The following is a 23,516-nucleotide window of genomic DNA, read 5'->3' as shown; positions in this document are numbered from 1 at the left end:
AGGAAAGCCCCCTTTAATCTGGGTGGCATCTAAAATCTAGAAAGTCCTTAAACACTCCAGTGCTGCTGCTGCTGCTGCTGCTAAGTCGCTTCAGTCGTGTCTGACTCTGTGCGACCCCATGGACTGTAGCCTACCAGGCTCCTCCACCCATGGGATTTTCCAGGCAAGAGTACTGGAGTGGGGTGCCATTGCCTTCTCCGCTCCAGTGCTGCAGTTGTCATTAATATTTAGTGCTGATCACCAACTTGCTGTAAGCCTGAAAATGTCAATGATTTTTGTTTTGAAAGTCTTTATTTCATTTGTATTATTGTTATACAACATGAAAAACCTTGACTAAAGTATCAATATGTTGATGACTTCCACCAAACACTAGAGACAGTTCTTGTTGATTTTAGGAAGAGTTGAGCATACTGTTAAAGAAGGCATTTTCCCAGCCCTGGTCATTCCAGTTTTCTATATCTACATCCTTCCCACACATTCTTCCTTTTATAATGTTTTATTTTTTTTAACATGGTTTTATTTTTATCCAGAGCATTTAATACTACTTAACATTAATTTATAAATTAATTTTGTTTACCATCTGGTCCTCCCAATAGAAAGTAAGCTTCATGAGAGTAAGGATTTTATCTATTTTCTTCAATGTTATGACTAAGGACCTTATAGAATCCCTGGCACACAGTAGGTGCTTAATAGGTAATTGTTGATTGAATTCATGGAGGGGAAGTCTTCTTTTTATTTTTAATTTCAATATGAATGTTCTTGGTTCAAACTTCATTCCCCTCCAGCTACCTAGATTCCTAGAGAAGTGATATGGACTAATGTGGGCACAGAAAACTGTACAAACATTCTTAATAGTCACTTCACACTTACAAATGTATATAAATACGCAGGAAAATGGCAGCCCACTCCCGTACTCTTGCCTGGAAAATCCCATGGATGGAGGAGCCTGGTAGGCTACAGTCCATGGGATTGCAAAGAATCAGACATGACTGAGCGACTTCACTTGCATGTCTTAGCTATTCATGCAGCCCACAGAAGTCATTTAGCCAAATGAAGCTGGAAAAGAGCAACTGTGTTATTAGTATTCCCATGCAATTCACACTTGCAATGTATAGAAAAATAGCTATGGTAATTATCCTTCATAAAGTGAAAGTCTAGCTTTCTGCCTTTACCTAAACACCAACCATAGTTTGAGAAAAAAGGATTATGTTGTCTCCAAAACCAGAGTCCATTGCCACTACCTAAATGTGTGACTTTGAGGATTTTATTTTCGTTTCCTTATCTGTCAAAAAACCATGTGGGACTAGATGATCCCAGTGTTAGTTTTCTACTGTTGCTGTAACAAATGGCCACAGATCTAGTGGCTTAAATACAAATGCATTATCATACAGTTATGTGGGTCAGAAGTCAGACATGAGTCTCACTGGGCTAAAGTCAAGGTTATCACACAAGGCTGATTCCTTTCCCAGCTTCTCGAGGCCCCCACGTTCCTTGGATCATGGCCCCCTTCCTCTTCCCCAAGAGCTAGCAATGTTGCATCTCTGATTATTCTGTAGTCACATTTCTGTCTGATCATAACGGGGAGAAGTTCTCTGCTTTTAAGGACTTGTGATTAAACTGGACCAACTTGGATAATTCAGGATAGTCTCTCCTATCTTAAGGTGCTCAAGTTTAGTCCCATCTGCAAAGTCTCTTTTGCCATGTAAGGTAAAATATTCGCAGGTTCTGGGCATCAGAACACAGTCATGTTTAGGGGACCAGTTTTACCCTCTACAACCTTCAGGTGTCTGGGCAGCTTTAGAACAGGGACTTTCTTTATCATCTTTGTGTCTGCAGCATTTAATATAGCATCCTGGCACATAGTAAATGTTTAATAAATGGATGAATGACTAAATAGATGAATTAATGTAACCATGAATATTAATGAGTATTAATATTAATGATGCAGAAAACAAACTTATGGTTACCAAGGGAGAAGGGGGAGAGTTAAGTAGGAGACTAGGATTGACATATACACAGTACTATATATAAAATATAGATAACTAATAATGACCTACTGTATGGCACAGGGAACTCTTCTCAATACTCTGTAATAGGAAAAAAGTCTATAAGAGTGGGTATATGTATATATGTATAACTGATTCACCTTGCTATACAGCAGAAGCTAACACAACCTTTTAAATCAACTATATCCCAATAAAAATTAAAAAAAAACAAAGTTTCACAAATACAGTATAATATTCAGGTAAACTGTATAACTGTTTAAAGCAGACTCTGTTTAAGAGGGGGAAATGTAGGATGCTAGAGGATTACATATTAAGATTGACTGATGTGTGTTTTGGAGAGTAAGGGTGGACAAATGATTATTACTGCTATATTAATATATCCAGAAATGAAGCTGGATTTACAAAAGGTAGAGGAATCAGAGGTCAAATTGCCAACATCTGTTGGATCATAGAAAAAGCAAGAGAATTCCCCCCCCAAAATTTACTTCTGCTTTATTTGATATGTCAGAGACTTTGACTGTGTAGATCACAACAAACTGTGGAAAATTCTTAAAAGAGATGGGAATACCAGACCACCATACCTGTCTCCAGAGAAACCTGCATGCAGGACGAGGCAGCAGTTAAGAACCGGACATAGAACAATGGACTGGTTCAAAATTGGGAAAGGAGTATGTCAAGGCTGTATATTGTCACCCTGCTTATTTAACTTATATGCAGAGTACATCATGCAAAATGCCGGGCTGAGTGAAACACAAGCTGGAATTAAGATTGCCAGGAGAAGTATCAGCAACCTCAGATATGCATATGATACCACTTTAATAGCAGAAAATGAAGAGGAATTAGAGAGCCTCTTAATGAAAGAGAAGAGTGAAAAAGCTGGCTTAAAACTCAACATTCAAAAAACTAAGATCATAGCTTCTGGTCCCATCATTTCATGGGAAATAGATGGGTGAAAAGTGGAAACAGGGACAGTCTTTATTTTCTTGGGCTCCAAAATCACTGTGGATGGTGACTGCAACCACAAAATTAAAAGACGTTGCTCCTTGGAAGAAAAGCTATGACAAACCCAGATAGCGTATTAAAAAGCAGCGACATCACTTTACCAGTAAAGGTCCATATAGTCAAAGCTATGGTTTTTCCAGTAGTCACGTGTGGTTGTGGGAGTTGGACTATAAAGAAGACTGAGTGCTGAAGAATTGATGCTTTCGAACTGTGGTGTTGGAGAAGACTCTTGAGAGTCCCTTGGACAGAAAGGAAATCAAACCAGTCAATCCTAAAGGAAATCAGTTCTGAATATTTATTGGAAGGACTGATGCTGAAGCTGAAGCTCCAGTGCTTTGGCCACCTGATGCAAAGAGCCGACTCATTGGAAAAGACCCTGATGCTGGGAAACACTGAGGGCAAGAGTAGAAGGGGTGACATAGGATGAGATGGTTGGATGGCACCCCTGACTCAATGGACATGTGTCTGAGCAAACTCCAGGAGATAGCGAAGGACAGGGAAACCTGGTATGCTGCAGTCCATGGGGTGGCAAAGAATTGGACACTACTTAGTGACTGAATAACAAAACCAAAGATTGAAACATAAGTTGCTATTATAGCAATTGTTGAAACAGTTTTAATTAAATAAATCAATGAATAAATGAAACTTTGTAACTTTCATATAATTGCTATTTTTAAGTAAAGTTGTTACATAAAATTTTTCTAAGCCTTTTAAGACTAGTCAAAAAGTGGAGGTGAAGGGAATCCACATTTGCAGGAAAAGAGAAAAATGTCAAACTAAACCAAAATTTACCTGTGGAGGCAGTTTGAATACACTAATTTCATTGCTTTCATAGTCATGTTTTCATGACTGTTTTTCCAGAATTGTTCAAAGACTTTTGTTCTCCCTGAGAATTTGATAGCAGTTCTCATGCAGATTTAATAATGCTCTCTTTTTAAACTTTTTTAATTGAAGTAAAGTTGATTTACAGTGTTTCAGGTATGCAGCAGAGTGATTCAGCTATAATATATACTCTTTCAGATTCTTTTCCATTATAGTTTATTGGAAGGTATTTAATATAGTCCCTTGTGTCATACGGTAGGTCGTTGTTGGCTATCTACCTTATATGTAATGGTGTGTATATATATATATATATATATATATATATATATATGTTCATCTTAAAGACCAAATTTATCCCTCCTCTTTTTTCCCCTGTGGTAACCATAAGTTTGTTTTCTTTCTCTGTGAGTCTATTTCTGTTTTGTAAAAAAGTTCATTTGTATCATTTTTAGATACAACATATAAGTGATACAATGGACATTTGTTATAGTAATCTGTTATTGTTTAATTAAAATATTATGTAAAGAAACATAATTTTAAAATAGGTGAATATCTGTATGCCAGCAAAAATGTGTGATAGTCTTCTGAAAGGTTTGAAAATTCCCCATGTCTGATTCATGTCAATGTATGGCAAAAACCACTACAATATTGTAAAGTAATTAGCCTCCAAATAAAATAAATTAATTAATTTAAAAAAAACTTTGAAAATTCATTACCAGGTTATGGTTTCTTCAAACTGAAAATGATGAAACTAAATGCCAGAAAGCTTATTAAAAACAATACTTATCCTAAGCTCTGAGTAATAAGACTTCTGTTGCTCATGTTTTGGTATCAGTTCAGTAATAAATTTATTAATAGCAAAGGTGAAGGTATCAACATTAACAAAGTTAAAGAACAGTCACATTGCTGTTAATAATGTCAAAAACTGTCATGTATTTTTAAATGTAGTCTCTCATGGTTACATGCAAAGAATCTTTTAATTAATTTTGTTAACTTCATTACAGTGTTCTACATTGTATACTTTAGAACTAATACATAAAGGCCCCAAATCCCCCAGTGTGCATTTCATTTGCCCCCATCCTTCTTAATTTTAAAGACCATCACTGGAATACTGAGTTCATAATAACATTTCCATCTGCTTAATTGAGTAAATGCATCTCATGCAGATTAGCAATAGCTACTTTATGCTGCCTGTTTTTCATGACCTAATTGCTAATCTGCCCTCAAGTCTTCTGCTTTACTGCTGAGACTGTGCAGTGTCCTCTGAGGGCTACACCAGAGTTACACCGAGCGGGGTGTGGTAGTCTTACTAAAATGGTGTTTTAGAGGGGGAAGTCTGAAAAGGGTAATGTCTTAAATGTGTATCTTTCTTTAAGGAAGTCTTAATGGGAAAAAATGTGATCTATTTGAAAATTTTTGAGCATTTTCTTTACTACAAACTTTTAATCAACTTTATGTGTTTGCTGTAAATCAATTGAATATGTATTGATATAAGGTTTTTTCCAGTGTTAATATTTTATGCATTCTGAGTTTTAATCTAAGTCAATAGATGTGAGTTCTAAATACTATAATGAAAACCCATATTGTGAATGGAAAAAAAAATGAGTAATTCTATAAAGAAATTGATTGAAAGGTTAAAATTTAGACAGAGGGGATCAAGGGTGGAAAGAAAACTCAATATTTCCCTTTTTTTCCCTCTGTACTTATATGAGTTAAGAACAAAAGCAAAATCAAGTAATCAAAATCCTTCTTTTTTAAGAAGTGTTTCTTTTTTATCTGAAGAAATAATTCTTCCAGACATTATGTTTTTCTTCTGGCTTTGTAGTCCCCACCCCATACCCCAGTGATGGGCCCAAGTAGAGGTGCCAAGGGGACAGTAAGAACATGGTAGACAGAATTTGCCTCTTTAGGGTGGCAGGACGGGAAAACATTCACCTTCCCTAAGGTAATGGAAGACAGATTTCTATAGAAAACTCAGGCTTATGAGGAAAGGAGATGCTAGTGCTTATTTTTAAGTTGATTCAGGGACTGATGGAAAAGAGGACAAAGGAGATAGGGCAGATGTAATCCCAATGGGTTAGAACATTTTTCCTTTGATGATATAGGATGCTCATGGATGGGAGATTCCTTTCTGACATAACTTATGAAAAGGTAATATAACAAACAAATCACTAACTCCAGTACATTTGGAAACAAGACCAAATAAAAACTCTGTACCTTATATAATATTCTGTTGTACGTATATACCACATTTTGTTTATCCATTCATTTGTCATTAAACACTTGGGTTGCTTCCAATTTTTAGCTATTGTGAATAATTCTGCTGTGAACTTGGGTGAACAACTATGTCTTTGAACCCCTGGTTTCAGTTCTTTTGGATATATATCCAGAAGTGGAATTGCTGGATCATATGACAATTCTATCTTTACTTTTTTTTAGGAACCACTATACTATTTTCCATAGCACTGTACAATTTTACATTCTTACCAACAGTGTACAAAGTTCCAATTTCTCCATATCCTTGCCAGTGGTTTTTATTTTCTGGTTGGTGTGTGTGTGTGTGTGTGTGTTTCTTGTAGCTATCCTAATAAGTGTTTCTTTGGAGAAATGACTATTCAAGTCCTGTACCCAATTTTGAATCAGATTGTTTGTTGAGTTTTAGGAGTTTTCTGTATATTCAGTATATAATCCCTTATCCAATATATGATTTACAAATATTTTCTCTCATTATATGGGTTGCCTTTTTACTCTGTTGACATCTTTTGATGCACAAAATTTTAAAATTTTCATGAAGTCTAATTTGTCTATTTTTTTCATTGTCTGTGACTTTGGTGTCATATCAAAGAAATCAGAGTTTTAGATCTTACACTTAGGTCATTGATCCATTTTGAGTTATATTTTTATACCTTTAAATTAGCCTCATATGTCATTTAAGTTACTACTTTCCTTTTACGGTATCAGGGTTTTTTTTAAGTCACCATTTGAAAAGCTTGGACATACACAGGTACTGATGCAGTATGGGATAAAATATGGTACTCAATACCATGGAATTTCTAGATATGGTAGCAACCTTTTAAAGTAGAACTGTTCCCATAACACTGTATTCTTAATACACATTATTTTTGGCCATTTTTTTCTATTAGGCTGCTTATCCTGTCAGGTTATAAGATCTCTTTATGTATTCTATATATGCATATCTTCTGTTTGTACTCTGAATTGTAGATTATCTTCCCAAATCTGTTATTTCTCTCTTGATTTGTTTATTCTGTCTTTTATCTTTGTAGCATCTGGTTTTCAGTCTTAGTTAAGATTTCTGCTTCCTTTAAATAGTATAGTCAGTATTTTAGGTTTCTTTTTCAATATTTTTATTGTTTTGGTTTTTAAATTTAAGTCTCTTATGCAACTGTAATTTATTTTTGAAATACATTGTAAGGTTGTGTCTACTTTTCTTTCAAATTGATATTCATTTGTGCCAGCAACATTTATTAAATCCTTCTTCCACTGAACTGAAATATTTATGAATTCTCTGATCTGTTCTAGGAATTTGTCTCTTCATATGCCAATATCGTATTAATTTCATTATGTTGGTATTATAGTGCATGTAAACACATATACATACACATACACAGAGGATGGAGAAGATATGGTTCTAAGGATGGGTGAGTTTGACAGTAGTGATTAAGAGTAGAGTTGCTTCTCAGTGTCAACGCTAATCAAAAAGGGATTTAATGGAGAGGCCAGTTGATAAACTGATAATCATCTATTGATAACTACCCTTGATGCTGCCAGATTATATTTTGCATTTGTAAAATATTGAAAAGATGAATGTACACCCTTAAGAGCTAGTTTTCTGCCAAGTAATGTGTTAGGGGATATATAATTTTCCTCACGTCAACTTTATGAGGTTAGATTTTTTTTTAATATTTATTATTTATTTTGGCTGCACCAGGTCTTAGTTGCAGCACATAGGATCTTCAGTCTTCATTGCAGCATGTAAACCCTTAGTTGCAGTATGCAAGATCTTTTAGTTGCAGCATATGGGATCTAGTTCCCTGACCAGGGATTGAACCCAGGCCCATAGGGAACACGACGTCTTAGCCACTCGACCACCAGGGAAGTCCCTATGAGGTTAGATTTAACTCCCTTTTACAGAATGAAAATGGACACTTGTTCTAAGGGTTAAGTTACTTGCCCTGTATTATGCAACTCTTAGGTAGTAAAGGTAGGATTAAAACACTAATGCCCAGGCTCTTTTCACTATGGCTAAATGAAGTGTTTCATGAACAATACTTTGAAAACCAAAGATACATATAAATTGATATGGGGATTATATAATAATCATCTGCCATCAACATCTATGAGTTTTATTTTAAAACAATGCCATGGATAATGCACAATAAAACTTAAAGTTGATATAAGTAAAGTAATTCTATTTTTATGAAAGAACAATACATATTATGTTATTTCAATATAAGGTCTATGAATAAAATTTTAGTTCTTTTTATTATTTTTTTAATTTGTGCTTTTAAACTTTTTTTAGAACAGAAGAAAGTTAAAATAAAAAAACCAAAACCTGAATTTCCCGTATATACGCCTTTAGAAAGTACATATATTCAATCTTATGATCATGGAACTTCTATAGAAGAAATTGAGGAACAAATGGATGACTGGTTAGAAAACAGGAACAGAACACAGAAAAAACAGGTAAATTTAAAATATATGTATATTTATTTGTCCGTGTTGGGTCTTAGTCACGGCCTGTGGGATCTAGTTTCTTGACCATGGATCCAACTCAAGCCACCTGCATTGAGAGCATGAAGTCTGAGCCACTGGATCACCAGGGAATTCCCAAAACAGGTAAGTTTTTTGAATTTTGCTTTAATTGAGTAAATACATACTTAGAAGTACATAAAATGTATTAATAGATATAGAGCTCAGTAAACTATCTCATGGCAAACCAAGTTAAAACCTTTGTACACTAGTGTATTAAGTTACAGGGTCAACAAGTAAATAATTCTTATATATATATATATATTTAATGTCTGTATCAATTTCTAGCTCAGCAGCAGGATTGAAAACTTTAGTTACTTTACATTCTTGCCAACACTGGGTCAAGTCCACCACAGTAAGTGTAGTTAACATCCATCACCATACATGTTTACAAAATTTTTTTGGTAAACTTTTAATATTTACTCTCCTAGCAACTTTCAGATATGCAGTACACTATTATTAAGTATAGTCACTGTGCTATTGCATTCCTATGACTTACTTATTTATACGCTCTCATCCATTTCATCTACTCCTCACTGCCACAGCCCCACCTCTTTTAAAAAACAGTCTGTTCTCATTTTCTTAAGCTTACTAGTTTTTTGGGGTTTTGTTTTTGTTAAGATTCTTCTAGAAAAGTGAGATCATCTGGTATTTGTCTTTCTCTATATGATTTTTTTTACTTAGTATAATGCTGTCAAGGTCCATCCATATTGTCACAAATGGCAAGATTTCCTTATTTTTATGGCTGAATAATATTCCTGTGTGTGTCTGTGTATGTGTGTGTCACATTTTCTATATCCATTCAACCATCAGTGGACACTTCAGTACTTTCCATATCTTGGCTATCATAAACAGTCTTCAACAAACATTGAGGTGCATATATCTTTTCAGATTAGTGTTTTCACTTTCTTCAGATAAATACCCAGAAGTGGAACTTCTAGATCATTTGGTAGTTCTATTTTTAATTTTTGGAGGAAACTTGATACTGTTTTCCACAGTGGTTGGACCAATATACATTTCCATCAACAGTGCACAAGCTTTCCCTTTTCTTCATATCTCTGCCAACACTTGTTATTTCTTGTATTTTTGATAATAGCCATTCTAACTAGTGAGAGATGATATCTTATCGTGGTTTTGATTTGTATTTCCTTGTTGATTAGTGATGTTGAGCATCTTTTCATGTGTTGAGTATGATGTTAGCTTTGGGCTTGTCACATATAGCCTTTATTGTGTTTTGGTGTATTCCCTCTATAACAACTTTGTTGAGAGTTTTTACCATAAATGAAAGTTTTTGTCCAGTTCTATCAAATACATCTATTCAGATGATCTTACACTAAACCATCATACATGTGTGGCATTTGTTTTCTTCTTGTAATTGATTTCTAATGTCAATACCAATGTAGTAGGAAACGAATATGATTTGATTTCAGTCTTAAATTCAAGAGTTGTTTCGTGGACTAACGTATGATCTGTTGTGGAGATCCACGTGTACTTGAGAAGAATGTATATCTGCTGCTTTTTGATGGAATGTCCTGTCTATGTTTATTAATTCAATCTGGTCTAACATGTCATAAAGGCTAATGTTTCTTTATTGATTTTCTGTCTGGATGATCTACCCATTGATACAAGTAGAGTATTAATGTTTCCCAGTATGACTGTATTGCATTGCTGTCTGCTTATCCCTTTATTCTGTTAATATTCACTTTATAGATTTAGGTGCTCAGATTGACTTTTTTTTTTAATTCATAATTGCCCTTAAAATCCCTCCAAATTCATAATATACTCTTAAAATCCCTCCAACTGTTTGAGTGTATCAGTAGTTTTTCTTTTTAATCACTGAATAATAATCCATTATATTGAATAATAATCCAGGACAGGGAAGACTGGCTTGCTGCAGTCCATGGGGTCACAAAGAGTTGGACACGACTGAGTGACTGAACTGAACTGAACTGAATAATGCATAGTGGGTTAGTTTGCATGATATAACATATTATTTCTATAGGAACATATAGTGTATACTCTATTTTGAGATTTATCCATGTTCATATTTCTATAGTTTTCTCTTTTTAGTGCTGAGTAATATTCTAGTGTATGGGTACACTACAGTTTTTAAAATTTATTTATTAGTTGATGGCAATTTTATTTGTTTCTGGCCATTATAAATAAGTCTTCTATGAAGATTTATTGTATACATGTTTGTGTGGACTTATGCCTTCATTTCCCTTGGGTAAATGCCATGTAGTAAAATGAAGTTGCCAAACTGTGTTCCAGAGTGGTAGTAAATTTTACATTCCCACTAGCAATGTGTAAGCGTTGCAGTTGCTCCACATTTTGGCCAACCTTTAGTGTTAGTGCTGTTTTAATTTTAGCCATTCTAGTTGATGTGTAGGACTATCTCATTGTGATTCTAATTTTTAATTCTCTAATGGTTAATAATGCTGAACATCTTTTTATCTGTTTATTTGCTATTAGAATATCTTCTTTTATGAAGTCTCTCTTCAAATCTACAGCCCATGATTGTCTTATTATTGAGTGTAAAGTTCTCTCTCTATATATAAAACACCTTTGTCACCTATGTATTTTGCAGATATCTTCTTGTTTATAATTTGCTTTTTTATTTTAGTAATAGTGTCTTTTGAAGAGCAAAAGTCTTAAATTCAGATGTTCAGTTTATTAAATATTTTCCTTTGTACTAATTTCTTTTAATGTCCTAATTAAGAAATCTTTAGGGCTTCCCTGATGGCTCAGTCAGTAAAGAATCAGCCTACAATGCAGGATACTGCCTGCAATGCAGGAGACACAGGTTTAGTCCCTGGGTCATGAAGATCCCCTGGAGAAGGAAATCGCAGCCCACTCCAGTATTCTTGCCTGAGAAATCCCATGGACAGAAGAGAAGAGCCTGGTGGGCTACAATCCATGGAGTCACAAAAGAGTCAGACACGACTTAGCAACTAAACAACACCAACAAAAATAAGAAATCTTTACCAAACCCAAAGTTAGGGTTTCTTCCATGTTTCCATTTAGAATTTTCACTGTTTTAGCTCTTATATTTAGATCTGTGAGATTTCAAGTTAATTTTTGTATATAGTGTGAGGTGAGCATTCAGGTGTGTGTGTATATATATACACACACACATATATATATTTATATTTTACTATTTAGCTACCCAGTCTTCCAGCTCTATTTGTTTAAAAGATTATCCTTTTTGAATTCAGTTGCCATGGGGCCTTTGTTGAAAATATTATAATTGACCATATATGTGTTGGTTTATTACTGGGCTCTCTATTCTGTTCTGTTAATCTGTATATCTATATTTACACCAGTACAATTTGTATTGATAATAAGCTATGTAATAAGCCTAGAAATCAGATAGTAGAAATCCTCCAACTGTTTTCTTCTTTTCAAGATTGTATTGACTATTCTAGTTATTTGCATTTCTTTATAATAAATTTAGATTCAAGTTGTCAATTTGTACAAAAGATTCTGTTGGAATTTTTATTGTGGTTGACTTGATCTATAGATAAATTTTGGGAGAATCTGACATCATAAAAATATTGAATCTTGTGAGCCACACGGTATATCTCTTATCTACATCTTCTTTAATTTCTCTTAGGAACATATTTGGTCAAATTTATCCCTAAATATTTCATATTTTACACTATTCCAAATTATATTTTTAATTTCAGTTTCTGATGTGAGTATATGGAAATACTATTAATTTTTGTATATTAACCTTTTATCCTATAACTTTGCTACACTCAATTATTAGTCATAGTAGCTTTCATGAGGGATTGGTCTATAATTTTGTTATATTTTAATATTTTTGTGTGCTCTTCATATCAGGTGATAGTGGCTTCATAGAATGCATTGGGAAGTGTTCCTTTTTTCTACAAGTGTTTGTGTGGAATTGCATCTATTTTTTTCTTTAGGTAGCTTTGGCAGTTTGTGTCTTTGAAGGGGTTTGATTATTTCACCTAAGTTGTTGAGTATACTGGCATAAGTTTTTTATAATATTCCTTTATTATCATTTTAATATCTGTAGTGATAGCTTTAGTTTATCATATTGGTCATTTGTGTCTTCTGTTTTATTTTTGGCCAGGGTCTCTAGAAGTACATCTATTTTACTGATTTTTCTTTAGAAATCAACTTTTGGTTTCATTGATTTTCTGCTATTAATTTTTTCTTCTACTTATTTGAGGTTTAATATACTCTTTTTCTAGTTTCTTAAGGTGGATGCTAGGTCATCGATTAGAGAACTTCCTTCTTAGTATTAATAGTATAAGTTTCTTTTGAACACTGGATTATTTAAATGTAGAACTTTTTAGTTTGTATTTTTTATATATTTATATATTTGTAGTTTAGCTGTATCCCACCAATTTTGATGGCATGTATTCATTTCATTCAGTTCAAAACAGTCTAATTTTCCTTGTGAATTCCTCTTTGACTCATGTTTATTTCTAAAAGATAGATGTTTTTCCGGTATCTTTCTGTTACTGCCTTCAGTTTTTATAAATTTTTTTCATTATTTAAGTTTACAGTTTTAGAAATTTGGAATGTTCATTTAATTCATTTATATTTAGTATAATTATAATTACTAATACTTTGGGATTCAAATTTATCATCTTTGGGTTCACTTTCTACTTGTCCCTCTTTATCTGTTTCCTCTCTTGCTTTCTTTTGGATTAATTTTTAATTTCCATTTCTCTTCTGTAGGCTTGATGTCATACCCTCTTTTGTTCTTCCTTTTGTGGATAATATATAGTATTCAATATGCATCTTATTACAGTCTTGCATGAGTTCCAATTGAGACTCTCCAGACAATAAAATGATCTTTGACCCTTTACTTCATCTATTTTGTTTCCTGTATTTTGTGTTATGTGTTTTGTTCCCCAATATTTATATGTAAAGCCCTAACTCCTAATACCTGAGAAAGTGACATTTGTAAATAAGGTCACTGCATATGTAAGTAGTTAAAAAGAAGTCATACAGGAGCTTTTTATGTGTAGAACTGTGTGATAAAACATTTCATTTCCTGAAGTCCATTATTTCAAAGCTTGTATTATTTTTTCATTAGAATTTTTACCTATGGTTTCTTTGAACTGACCATAGAAATGGGCACACATTATACTCTCAGTAGATACTTGGTGAATTGATCAGGTGTCCAAAGAAATTTACCATGGTCACTTCTGCTGTGAGACCATAATAATAGGGAGAGTGGGAGACAAAATACTGGATTCTTAAGATTTGAAGACCTAAGTTCTAGTTTTAACATCACTGTTTATTACCTATATGATATGGACTAGATGACACCACCCTTATGGCAGAAAGTGAAGAACTAAAGAGCCTCTTGATGAAAGTGAAAGAGGAGAGTGAAAAAGTTGGCTTAAAGCTCAACGTTCAGAAAACTAAGATCATGGCATCTGGTCCCATCACTTCATGGGGAATAGATGGGGAAACAGTGGAAACAGTGTCAGAGTTTATTTTTTTGGGCTCCAGAATCACTGCTGATGGTGATTGCAGCCATGAAATTAAAAGACGCTTACTCCTTGGAAGGAAGGTTATGGCCAACCTAGATAGCATATTTAAAAGCAGAGACATTACTTTTCCAACAAAGGTCCGTCTAGTCAAGGCTATGGTTTTTCCAGTGGTCATGTATGGATGTGAGAGTTGGATGGTGAAGAAAGCTGAGCGCCGCAGAATTGATGCTTTTGAACTGTGGTGTTGGAAAAGACTCTTGAGAGTCCCTTGGACTGCAAGGAGATCCAATCAATCCATCCTAAAGGAGATCAGTCCTGGGTGTTCATTGGAAGGACTGATGTTGAAGCTGAAACTCCAATACTTTGGGCACCTCATGCAAAGAGCTGACTCATTGGAAAAGACCCTAATGCTGGGTAGGATTGGGGGCAGGAGGAGAAGGGGACGACAGAGGATGAGATGGTTGGATGGCATCACTGACTCGATGGACATGGGTTTGAGTAGACTCCGGGAGTTGGTGATGGACAGAGAGGCCTGGCATGCTGCAGTTCATGGGGTCGCAAAGAGTCGGACACGACTGAGCAACTGAACTGAACTGATATGGATTTTCATTTTCTTATTACTTAACACCATACAAAAAGTGTGAAATTATCTGATCTCTCTAACTTAGAGATAAAAGTATGTATGTTAAAACATTTTTTAAACTGAGAAACTCTAAAACATAAAGTTTTCCTTTTATTCCAGCCTTCTTTTGGATCTTCCTGTCATTTTCAAAGTTTTCATCTACATTTAAATTTTTCTTTTGTCCTTTTATTAGTGGAAAACAAATGAAGAGAAAGATATGACCCAGTTGACCTCTATGTTGTTTGTATTAAGAAAGTTGATTAACTTGGTTCAAGAGCTCCTCTGATAATCTCCCTAACTCATTTTTGTTTTGTCCAGTATATATTCAGAGTAGTTTTAAGTACCGTGTCTGTAAGCTCTCATAAAATATTGCTGTAAAATGAAATAATGGAGAGAGGATTTTATCATTATCATCATCTTCCTTTACATCTTGTATCAGATATTGTCCCATGTTCTACTGTACATCAAGTTGCTCATTTAACTCTCATAAGAACCCTAAGTTTCTGGAAAAAATGTTTGATTATCAGGAAGACTGTACTATATTTAGTTCAGTCATATGCAATTGCTGTTTTTTAAGGAAAAAAACATTCATTATCAGGAATTTTACACGGCTCAACCAGTGTAAGTAAATAGGCATTAATCCATCTATGGAATTTCTTAACGTTTTTAAGCTCTTGAAAGGGTCAAACCCAGGTAATTTCTCCCAGAATTTGCCATAGCTTTCATTAGTGGCAGTGCCGATAGCACTTTGAAGCAATAAGTGAAAGATGAAAATATTCAGGGTAGGAATATTGGATGAAAAGTGAAATGTAAAAACTTATTTCTGATTATAATTGTCTGACATAACTTTGTCATAGTCATTTTTTTTAAGTCCAATAGCAGATGTCCCAGGTGGCTCAGTGAATAAGAATCTGCCTTCAATGAAGGAGACGTGGATTCAATCCCTAGGTCAGGAAGATCCTCTGGAGGAGGAAATGGCAACCCACTCCAGTATTCTTGCCTGGAGAATCCCACGGACAGAGGAGCCTGGCGAGCCAGCATCTGTGGGGTCATAAAGAGTCTAACACGATTAAAGATACTGAGCATGCATGCTGCAATATTGGATGAAAAAACAAATGTAGTTCCTTCTGATTATAATTGCCTGATACAATTGTAAGTTGGTGATAGTCATTTTTTAACATATCTGAAACAGCGTAGTTAAATATTTTTAAGTCCAATAGCAGGTATCAGACATTTTTTATGTGAAAACAATTATTCATGTATATGATTTTTAAAAGTGGGGTTTTAATGAGGCAAAATAATTCCCCACCATAAATATTATAATAAATAAACTCTTCTAAAATAGTTCCTTCTTCATCCCTCTGGTGACCTAGTGGTAATGTTCTGCAGTGTTTTATGTAGGAGACATGCATTTCATTCCTGTTCTCGTTATCTCTCTCCCTGGGGCTGCAATGAATAAAATAAGAAATAAAATCACTATCCTCCATCCCTTTGCCATGGGCTGTACCTTGTCAGATTTCATAAGCTAAGCTAGATGGGGCCTGGTTAGTACTAGGATGGAAGACCTCAAAACAAAGTCTATGGAACACCCATCTTCTATGTAGCCACTATTTCATCTTCCTTGAACCCTTGTCTTAAAGTCATTATTGCACTTTCCTCTTTTCTATTTGATTGATTTACTTGCTCTAGGGGGGGAAAGAAAGGTCTTTAAAGTAAATGCATTTCTAGTCATTTAAATCAATGCATTTATTTATTTTCCCTTTTCAAACTTGAAAGACTATTTAATTCAAAAAGTGTTTGGCTGTGTTTTTGGAAAAGACAGTCATCCAACTAGCATTGTGTTTTATTGTCTAAAAGTTTGTTTTCTCGGGGACTTCTCATTTTATTTATCTCTGTCAAGTATTTTCTGTTTCTATTTGTCTTGAGAGATAGTGTTGCCCTTTTATATAAATAATATACAACACATGGTATTATTTTCAAAACACATATAATGTAACTGTGTGAAGATTTAAAACTTAGAATTGTTTCCTTAAAACCTAGATTACCTACATAGCCTAACTTTAAATTTTAATTAAAAAAAATTCAAATGCTAGTAATTTAAATTAATTAGGTCTTTGTGTATATGTGTATATATAAAATATAATGTCTATAATTCAGTTAAAAATGCACTGATGTTTTAACCATGAATAAACCCAATCTGCTTATTGCTATTGCACCCAAAACACACCCAAACACACCCTTCATGATTACAGATGGTACACGTGCATGCATGCACCCACACACACTCAAACATACGTGCATACCAAAGTTCTCTAACCCACTAGTTTTCTTTCTTTCTCTTTCTTCCTTCCATCTTTCCTTCCTTCCTCCATCCTTCCTTCCCTTCCCTCCTTCCTTCCTAATGACATTTTACACAGAACCCCAATATATGAAAGACAGATACAAAAGGCTGAGAGCTTCTCTGGTTAATGTCAAAATGAGGAAGGCTAGAGCCCCATCCATCTAGCCTCTTCCTCATCCCATGAGGCAAGACTTCTCGGATAAACCCTAAAGTTGTAAGAAACAAGGCTGCGCTGCCCTCCTCAGTTTCTCATTCTTCCATTATACACAGAAATTTAATGTTTTGAAAGAGTTATGGTGAGTACAGAAAATTGAGTAAAAAAAAACAATAAAATCAGGTTATTTTGAGAAAAGAGATACTTGAATAGAGATAATAGGTGTGTGAATGTAAAAAAGAGAAAGTCATTTAATTGATAAAGAAGGACATATATATCTTTATCAGGGAAGCAACTTCCAGAATGTTGTTCCTTTTAAAAGGTTGATGGCTGCTGTGAGCATGGGCCTGAAAAGTATTCAACAGTGATTCTTGGTGTTTTCTTATTCTACCCCGCCAAATCCTCTTCATTTCTGTTTAGAATGACTCCAAACCAGAGTCATAGAAGTCAGTTCAAGAGAGATGGCATTTTTTCTTTATGAAATACAATGCATTTTTTATGTTAAGGAAGTATTACAGAGTTTATCTAATTTGTATTTTAGTACCATTTAAGATAACAGTCCTTATATGTCATCAATGATATTTCAGAAAGTCATTTTTAAAGTATTTTATACTGTTACTCATTTTAAAATAGCCGTCTTCATGAAAATTTTTTAGAATACCCCATGGGAGTATTCTCCATGGGAGTGGTAGGTTGCTAAATTTTTTTTTAATCGACTCTTTGGAGAGAAAAAAGAAGTCTTTATTTTAATATTTGCCAAATTAAGTGGTAATTTACTCCCATTATGGCTGATTTGTAATTGTCAACAAGAAGTCACTGAAAGTGGAGTTGGAAGAGATGTGCTGTAGTAATGTTACCATTCTGTAATGTTCCCATCATGCAGATAAACTCAATGTGTATATCCTCAAGGGCATACATGATAAAAATGTAGTAAAATAATCAGGAAGCAATGAATCTTGACTACTACCTTTTTAGTATAATTTAATTATTCGTTTGCATTGATCACTGAGGAAGGCTTTCTTATCTCTCCTTGCTATTCTTGGGAACTCTGCATTCAAATGGGTATATCTTTCCTTTTCTCCTTTGCCTTTCACTTCTCTTCCTTTCACAGTTATTTGTAAGCCCTCCTCAGACAACCATTTTGCCTTTTTGTATTTCTTTTTCTTGGGGATGGTCTTGATCCCTGCCTGCTGTACACTGTCACGAACTTCCGTCCATAGTTCTTTAGGTACTCTGTCTATCCGATCTAATCCCTTGAATTTATTTGTCACCTCCACTGTATAATCGTAAGGGATTTGATTTAGATCATACCTGAATGGTCTAGTGGTTTTCCCTATTTTCTTTAAGTCTGAATTTGGCAATAAGGAGTTCATGATCTGAGCCACAGTCAGCTCCCAGTCTTGTTTTTGCTGACTGTATAGAGTGTCTCCATTTTTGGCTGCGAAGAATATAATCAATCTGATTTCAGTATTGACCATCTAGTGATGTCTATTTGTAAAGTCTTGTGTTGTTGGAAGAGAAATGGTATGGACCTAACAGAAGCAGAAGATATTAAGAAGAAGTGGCAAAAATACACAGAAGAACTGTACAAAAAAGATCTTCACGACCCAGATAATCACGATGGTGTGATCACTCACCTAGAGCCAGACATCCTGGAATGTGAAGTCAAGTGGGCCTTAGAAAGCAGCACTAAGAACAAAGCTAGTGGAGGTGATAGAATTCCAGTTGAGCTATTTCAAATCCTAAAAGATGATGCTGTGAAAGTGCTACACTCAATATGCCAGCAAATTTGGAAAACTCAGCAGTGGCCACAGGACTGGAAAAGGTCAGTTTTCATTCCAGTCCCTGAGAAAGGCAATGCCAAAGAATGCTCAAACTACCACACAATTGCACTCATCTCATACTCTAGCAAAATAATGCTCAAAATTCTCTAAACCAGGCTTCAACAATACGTGAACCATGAACTTCCAGATGTTCAAGCTGGATTTAGAAAAAGCAGAGGATCCAGAGATCAAATTGTCAACATACGCTGGATCATAGAAAAAGCAAGAGTGTTCCAGAACAACATCTACTTCTGCTTTATTGACTATGCCAAAGCCTTTGATTGTGTGGATCACAACAAGCTGTGGAAAATTCTTAAAGAGATGGGAATACCAGACCACCTGACCTGCCTCCTGAGATGTCTATATGCAGGTCAAGAAGCAACAGTTAGAACTGGACATGGAACAACAGACTGGTTCCAGATAGGAAAAGGAGTACATCAAGGCTGCTTATTGTCACCCTGCTTATTTAACTTATACGCAGAGTGCATCATGTGAAATGCTGGGCTGGAAGAAGCACATGCTCAAATCAAGATTGCTGGGAGAAATATCAATAACCTCAGATATGCAGATGACACCACCCTTATGACAGAAAGCAAAGAACTAAAGAGCCTCTTGATAAAAGTGAAAGAGGAGAGTGAAAAAGTTGGCTTAAAGCTCAACATTCAGAAAACTACGATCCTGGCATCTGGTCCCATCACTTCATGGGAAATAGATGGGGAAACAGTGGCAGACTTTATTTTGGGGGGCTCCAAAATCACTGCAGATGGTGACTGCAGCCATGAAATTAAAAGACGCTAACTCTTTGAAAGGAAAATTATGACCAACCTAGACAACATATTAAAAAGCAGAGACATTACTTTGCCAACAAGGGTCCATCTAGTCAAAGCTATGGTTTTTCCAGTAGTCATGTATGGATGTGAGAGTTGGACTCTCAAGAAAGCTGAGTGCTGAAGAATTGATGCTTTTGAACTGTGTTGTTGGAGAAGACTCTTGAGAGTCCCTTGGACAGTGAGGAGATCCAACCAGTCCATCCTGAAGGAAATCAGTCCTGAATATTCATTGGAAGGACTGATGCTGAAGCTGAAACTGCAATAATTTGGCCACCTGATGCGAAGAACTGACTCATTTGAAAAGACCCTGACGCTGGTAAAGATTGGAGGCGGGAGGAGAAGGGGACAACAGAGGATGACATGGTTGGATGGCATCACCAACTCAGCAGACATGAGTTTGAGTAAGCTCTGGGAGTTGGTGATGGACAGAGAAGCCTGGCGTGCTGCAGTCCATGGGGTTGCAAAGAGTTGGACACGACTGAGCGACTGAACTGAATTATTTGTTTATATAATTCAGATTTTAATGCTGAATGTGTTTAACAACCAGCTCACACAGTTCCTAAAACTTTGGCAGCTGGCTCTCACAAACTGGTATAAGTGGGCTCCAGCATACCACTGTCCTTGGGGGAACTCCGTTTCTCTACCTTTTACTGTATGTCTGGTTTAGCCATCCTTCATTATCTCCAAGATTCACTGTAGTTATGCAGATTATTTTGCTATTGGCATCTAAGGGATATTTAGAGACTATAAACATCATCCTGTTTTCTGCTTCTTTTCATCAGTTTGTCTATATTAAGGTATCATACTATTCTGCAGGGAAAAGGCAATGGCACCCCACTCCAGTACTCTTGCCTGGAAAATCCCATGGACAGAAGAGCCTGGTAGGCTGCAGTCCATGGGGTCGCGAAGAGTCAGACACGACTGAGCAACTTCACTTTCACTTTTCACTTTCATGCATTGGAGAAGGAAATGGCAACCCACTCCAGTGTTCTTGCCTGGAGAATCCCAGGGACAGCGGAGCCTGGTGGGCTTCCGTCTATGGGGTCGCACAGAGTCGGACACGACTGAAGCGACGCAGCAGCAGCAGCAGCAGCAGCAGCACTATTCTGCAGTCATTTAATATTTTCCTGTTACGTGTCTAGCAAGATGACTTTAAACCTGTCAAAATGATTATCTTCCCCATATCTTAACAACAGAACCAAAAGAAACAAACCCTAAGTACATTGGTGATAATGGTGAGATATTTTTGTTGCTACATCTTCACCTACCTAAAACTGCCTAGATTGATCTGTTTTGTTGGTAAGAACATGGTTTTCATTTCTAAAAGCTTTTTAATGTAATTAGCTTGATAACAGCTGAAGTCTCCAATGAGAGGTCCCAATCTGTTACCCAGCAATTAACTATTTGTAGTCATCATTGATAATAGCAGCTTGCCACTGAATATTTTCATCATTCATCAGCTTACCCTTTAATAAAATTATTTTACCTACGCTTTCTAAAGTGTATTATATTTTCAAAATAACTTGGCCATGGCAGTATTAGATCTAGACTTTCTGCCTTTTTCAAAAGATAAATTTGAACTTTACCTTTGGTTAGACAATCATATATTTTGCTGAGTTGGCCTTTTGTATTAATGCTGTTTATCACTTACGCTTCAAAAGAAAAGGAAAACTTTGTAAACACTGTCCCTGACTATTGTAGACTGGCAGGAAAGACGCCCCAATAAATGAATTAGTACATGATGCTATTAAAAGTGCGTTTCAGAGTTCTCTTGATCATCATGATGGAAAATGGCCAGCAGATTTGAAGTCACAAAAACCTAAGGTATTTGTTCACTACTTATGTGTCTGGTATTCTTAATTTATTAAAATTTATTTTAAATCTATTAAAATCACTTTTACAAACATTAAGCACCTATATTTTGTGAAATTCTTTTAGAGGTTTAACTTGTTTGATAACACTAGAGTACAAAAGATGTCAAACCCTCAGTATTTTTCAGAAACATTTCTAACTTTAAGCCCTTCCTCATCAGGGTCTGTGCGATGTCCATTGTTAGTCATTCTTTGGGACACTGTTCTTTTCCCACTTGTCTCTCCGAAAAGAGGTTTTCAGTCTGAGATTACTGCTTTGTTGGTTATCTGAGTAATGCCCTGCAATTCCTTCTGAAGTGAGTCCCACTTGCTTGTCCTGCTGGTTTGGCCAGTGTGGTATCTTTAGTCTCTGATACAGCAAGAAACCCACTGGCAGCTGCTCTCCTCACGCCAGGCTCCGCTCCCCTCATAGGAGTCTTTGCTCCTCTCACTCAGGATGACCAGGGGCCTTGCTCCCTCTCTCACACGTGCCTCCATACAGATATATCATCACTCCCTTCCAAATCCTGTCACCTCTAGGGTGCTGCGCACAACATCAGAGAACCCATGTACCTATCTACCTTTCCCAATGTTAGATACCCACCAAAATTATCGTATTCTTTTCTTCAGCTCCCTCATTCACACTCAGATTTTCTTTTCCATACTCTTTTCACACAGATGGAGCCTAATGGCTTCAGTAAGCACTGAATAGTTCTGAACTAGGACGCATTTGTTTAAGCAGTGGAAAAAAAAAGTATAGCAGATTTTTGTATCCCGCTGTATTAAATTTTTAGTAACTCATCCTGTTATAGAAGTTTTCTCTGAGTGGGAAAAGAGAATGAACATCACAATCGTCTATCTTATAGACTAAGATAAAATGAAAGCAAAAATAAGAAACTACTTTTGTGGAGACTGAAATATGTATACAAGATTTACGTATCAGTTTGTGTATATCACATTCATGCATATATTCAAGTACGTACGTGAGTATAGAACAAAGAACACTATGAGAATTACATGAAACAAATAAATAAAGGTGGCAGAACCATCATAACCCTTCAATAAAATTAATCTCAACTGGATAATTTTCTAAAAGAATTAGTGGTTTTATGGTTAAGGTGGGTGCTTATCAGCATGTTTTATTCTAGTAATACTCTAACACTCTAGTTTCACAGTGTCTTTCAAAGATTATTTCTTTGAGAAACTTTTTTTGAGCACTCCTTTCTTTTGTGATGGCTGTTTGAAAATGACTTTTTAAGAAACTCTCTACAATAGAAATAGTTTACAATCTTTTGTTAAGCCTGGATACCTTATAATTAATTAATGACTTCTACCACACCACCTGCTCCCTTCTACTTGAATCTTATCACGTCGGTGTTGCTTTGAAATGTGAGAATCCTTTCCTCTTGCTGCCAACTAATATGCTACTTGTTTTAGTCCAACATCATATTACTGATTAGCTGAATGAATACTATTTCCTGGGTTTTTTCCCTGTATCTCTAAATAAACCACTTTCGTCTTAGTAGGATTATGATGTTATAGAAAACATACTTAAATAAATTAGACTTTTTCTGCAGAAAGGAGACCATAGAAAAGATGAATCATAGTACAGTAAATGCTTTCTAAAAGTCAGTCTTTGATAATATTTAAAACATAACTAGGGATACCTGTGGAGAGAGAGTTTTTAAAAATCCAGATTTGTTTCTGATCTTCCTTTAATAATGAAAGAGTTTTTTAGCATTCTGTAGTCTAGGATTTAGTTTTTGTGTCTTGTATATTTCCCTTGCTTCTAGTCTTATTAATAATACAAGTATTTCAG

The 23,516-nt window shown here is 35.4% G+C and overlaps 1 protein-coding gene across 1 annotated transcript in view; it reads left to right on the top strand.

The window, feature by feature from the left end:
• DNAJC1 (DnaJ heat shock protein family (Hsp40) member C1) overlaps positions 1-23,516 on the top strand; it is a 188,364-nt gene that overhangs the window by 91,431 nt on the left and 73,417 nt on the right. Inside the window, exon 8 of the mRNA XM_081556715.1 lies at positions 8,371-8,534. Coding sequence (XP_081412841.1) covers positions 8,371-8,534 — 164 coding nt within the window. The remainder of the gene's footprint in view (positions 1-8,370; positions 8,535-23,516) is intronic.

Source organism: Giraffa tippelskirchi, chromosome 13, assembly GCF_054371585.1.
Source record: "Giraffa tippelskirchi isolate mGirTip1 chromosome 13, T2T-mGirTip1v1.2.pri, whole genome shotgun sequence".
Taxonomy (NCBI): Eukaryota; Metazoa; Chordata; class Mammalia; order Artiodactyla; family Giraffidae; genus Giraffa; species Giraffa tippelskirchi.
This window is presented reverse-complemented; position numbering and strand designations above follow the sequence as displayed.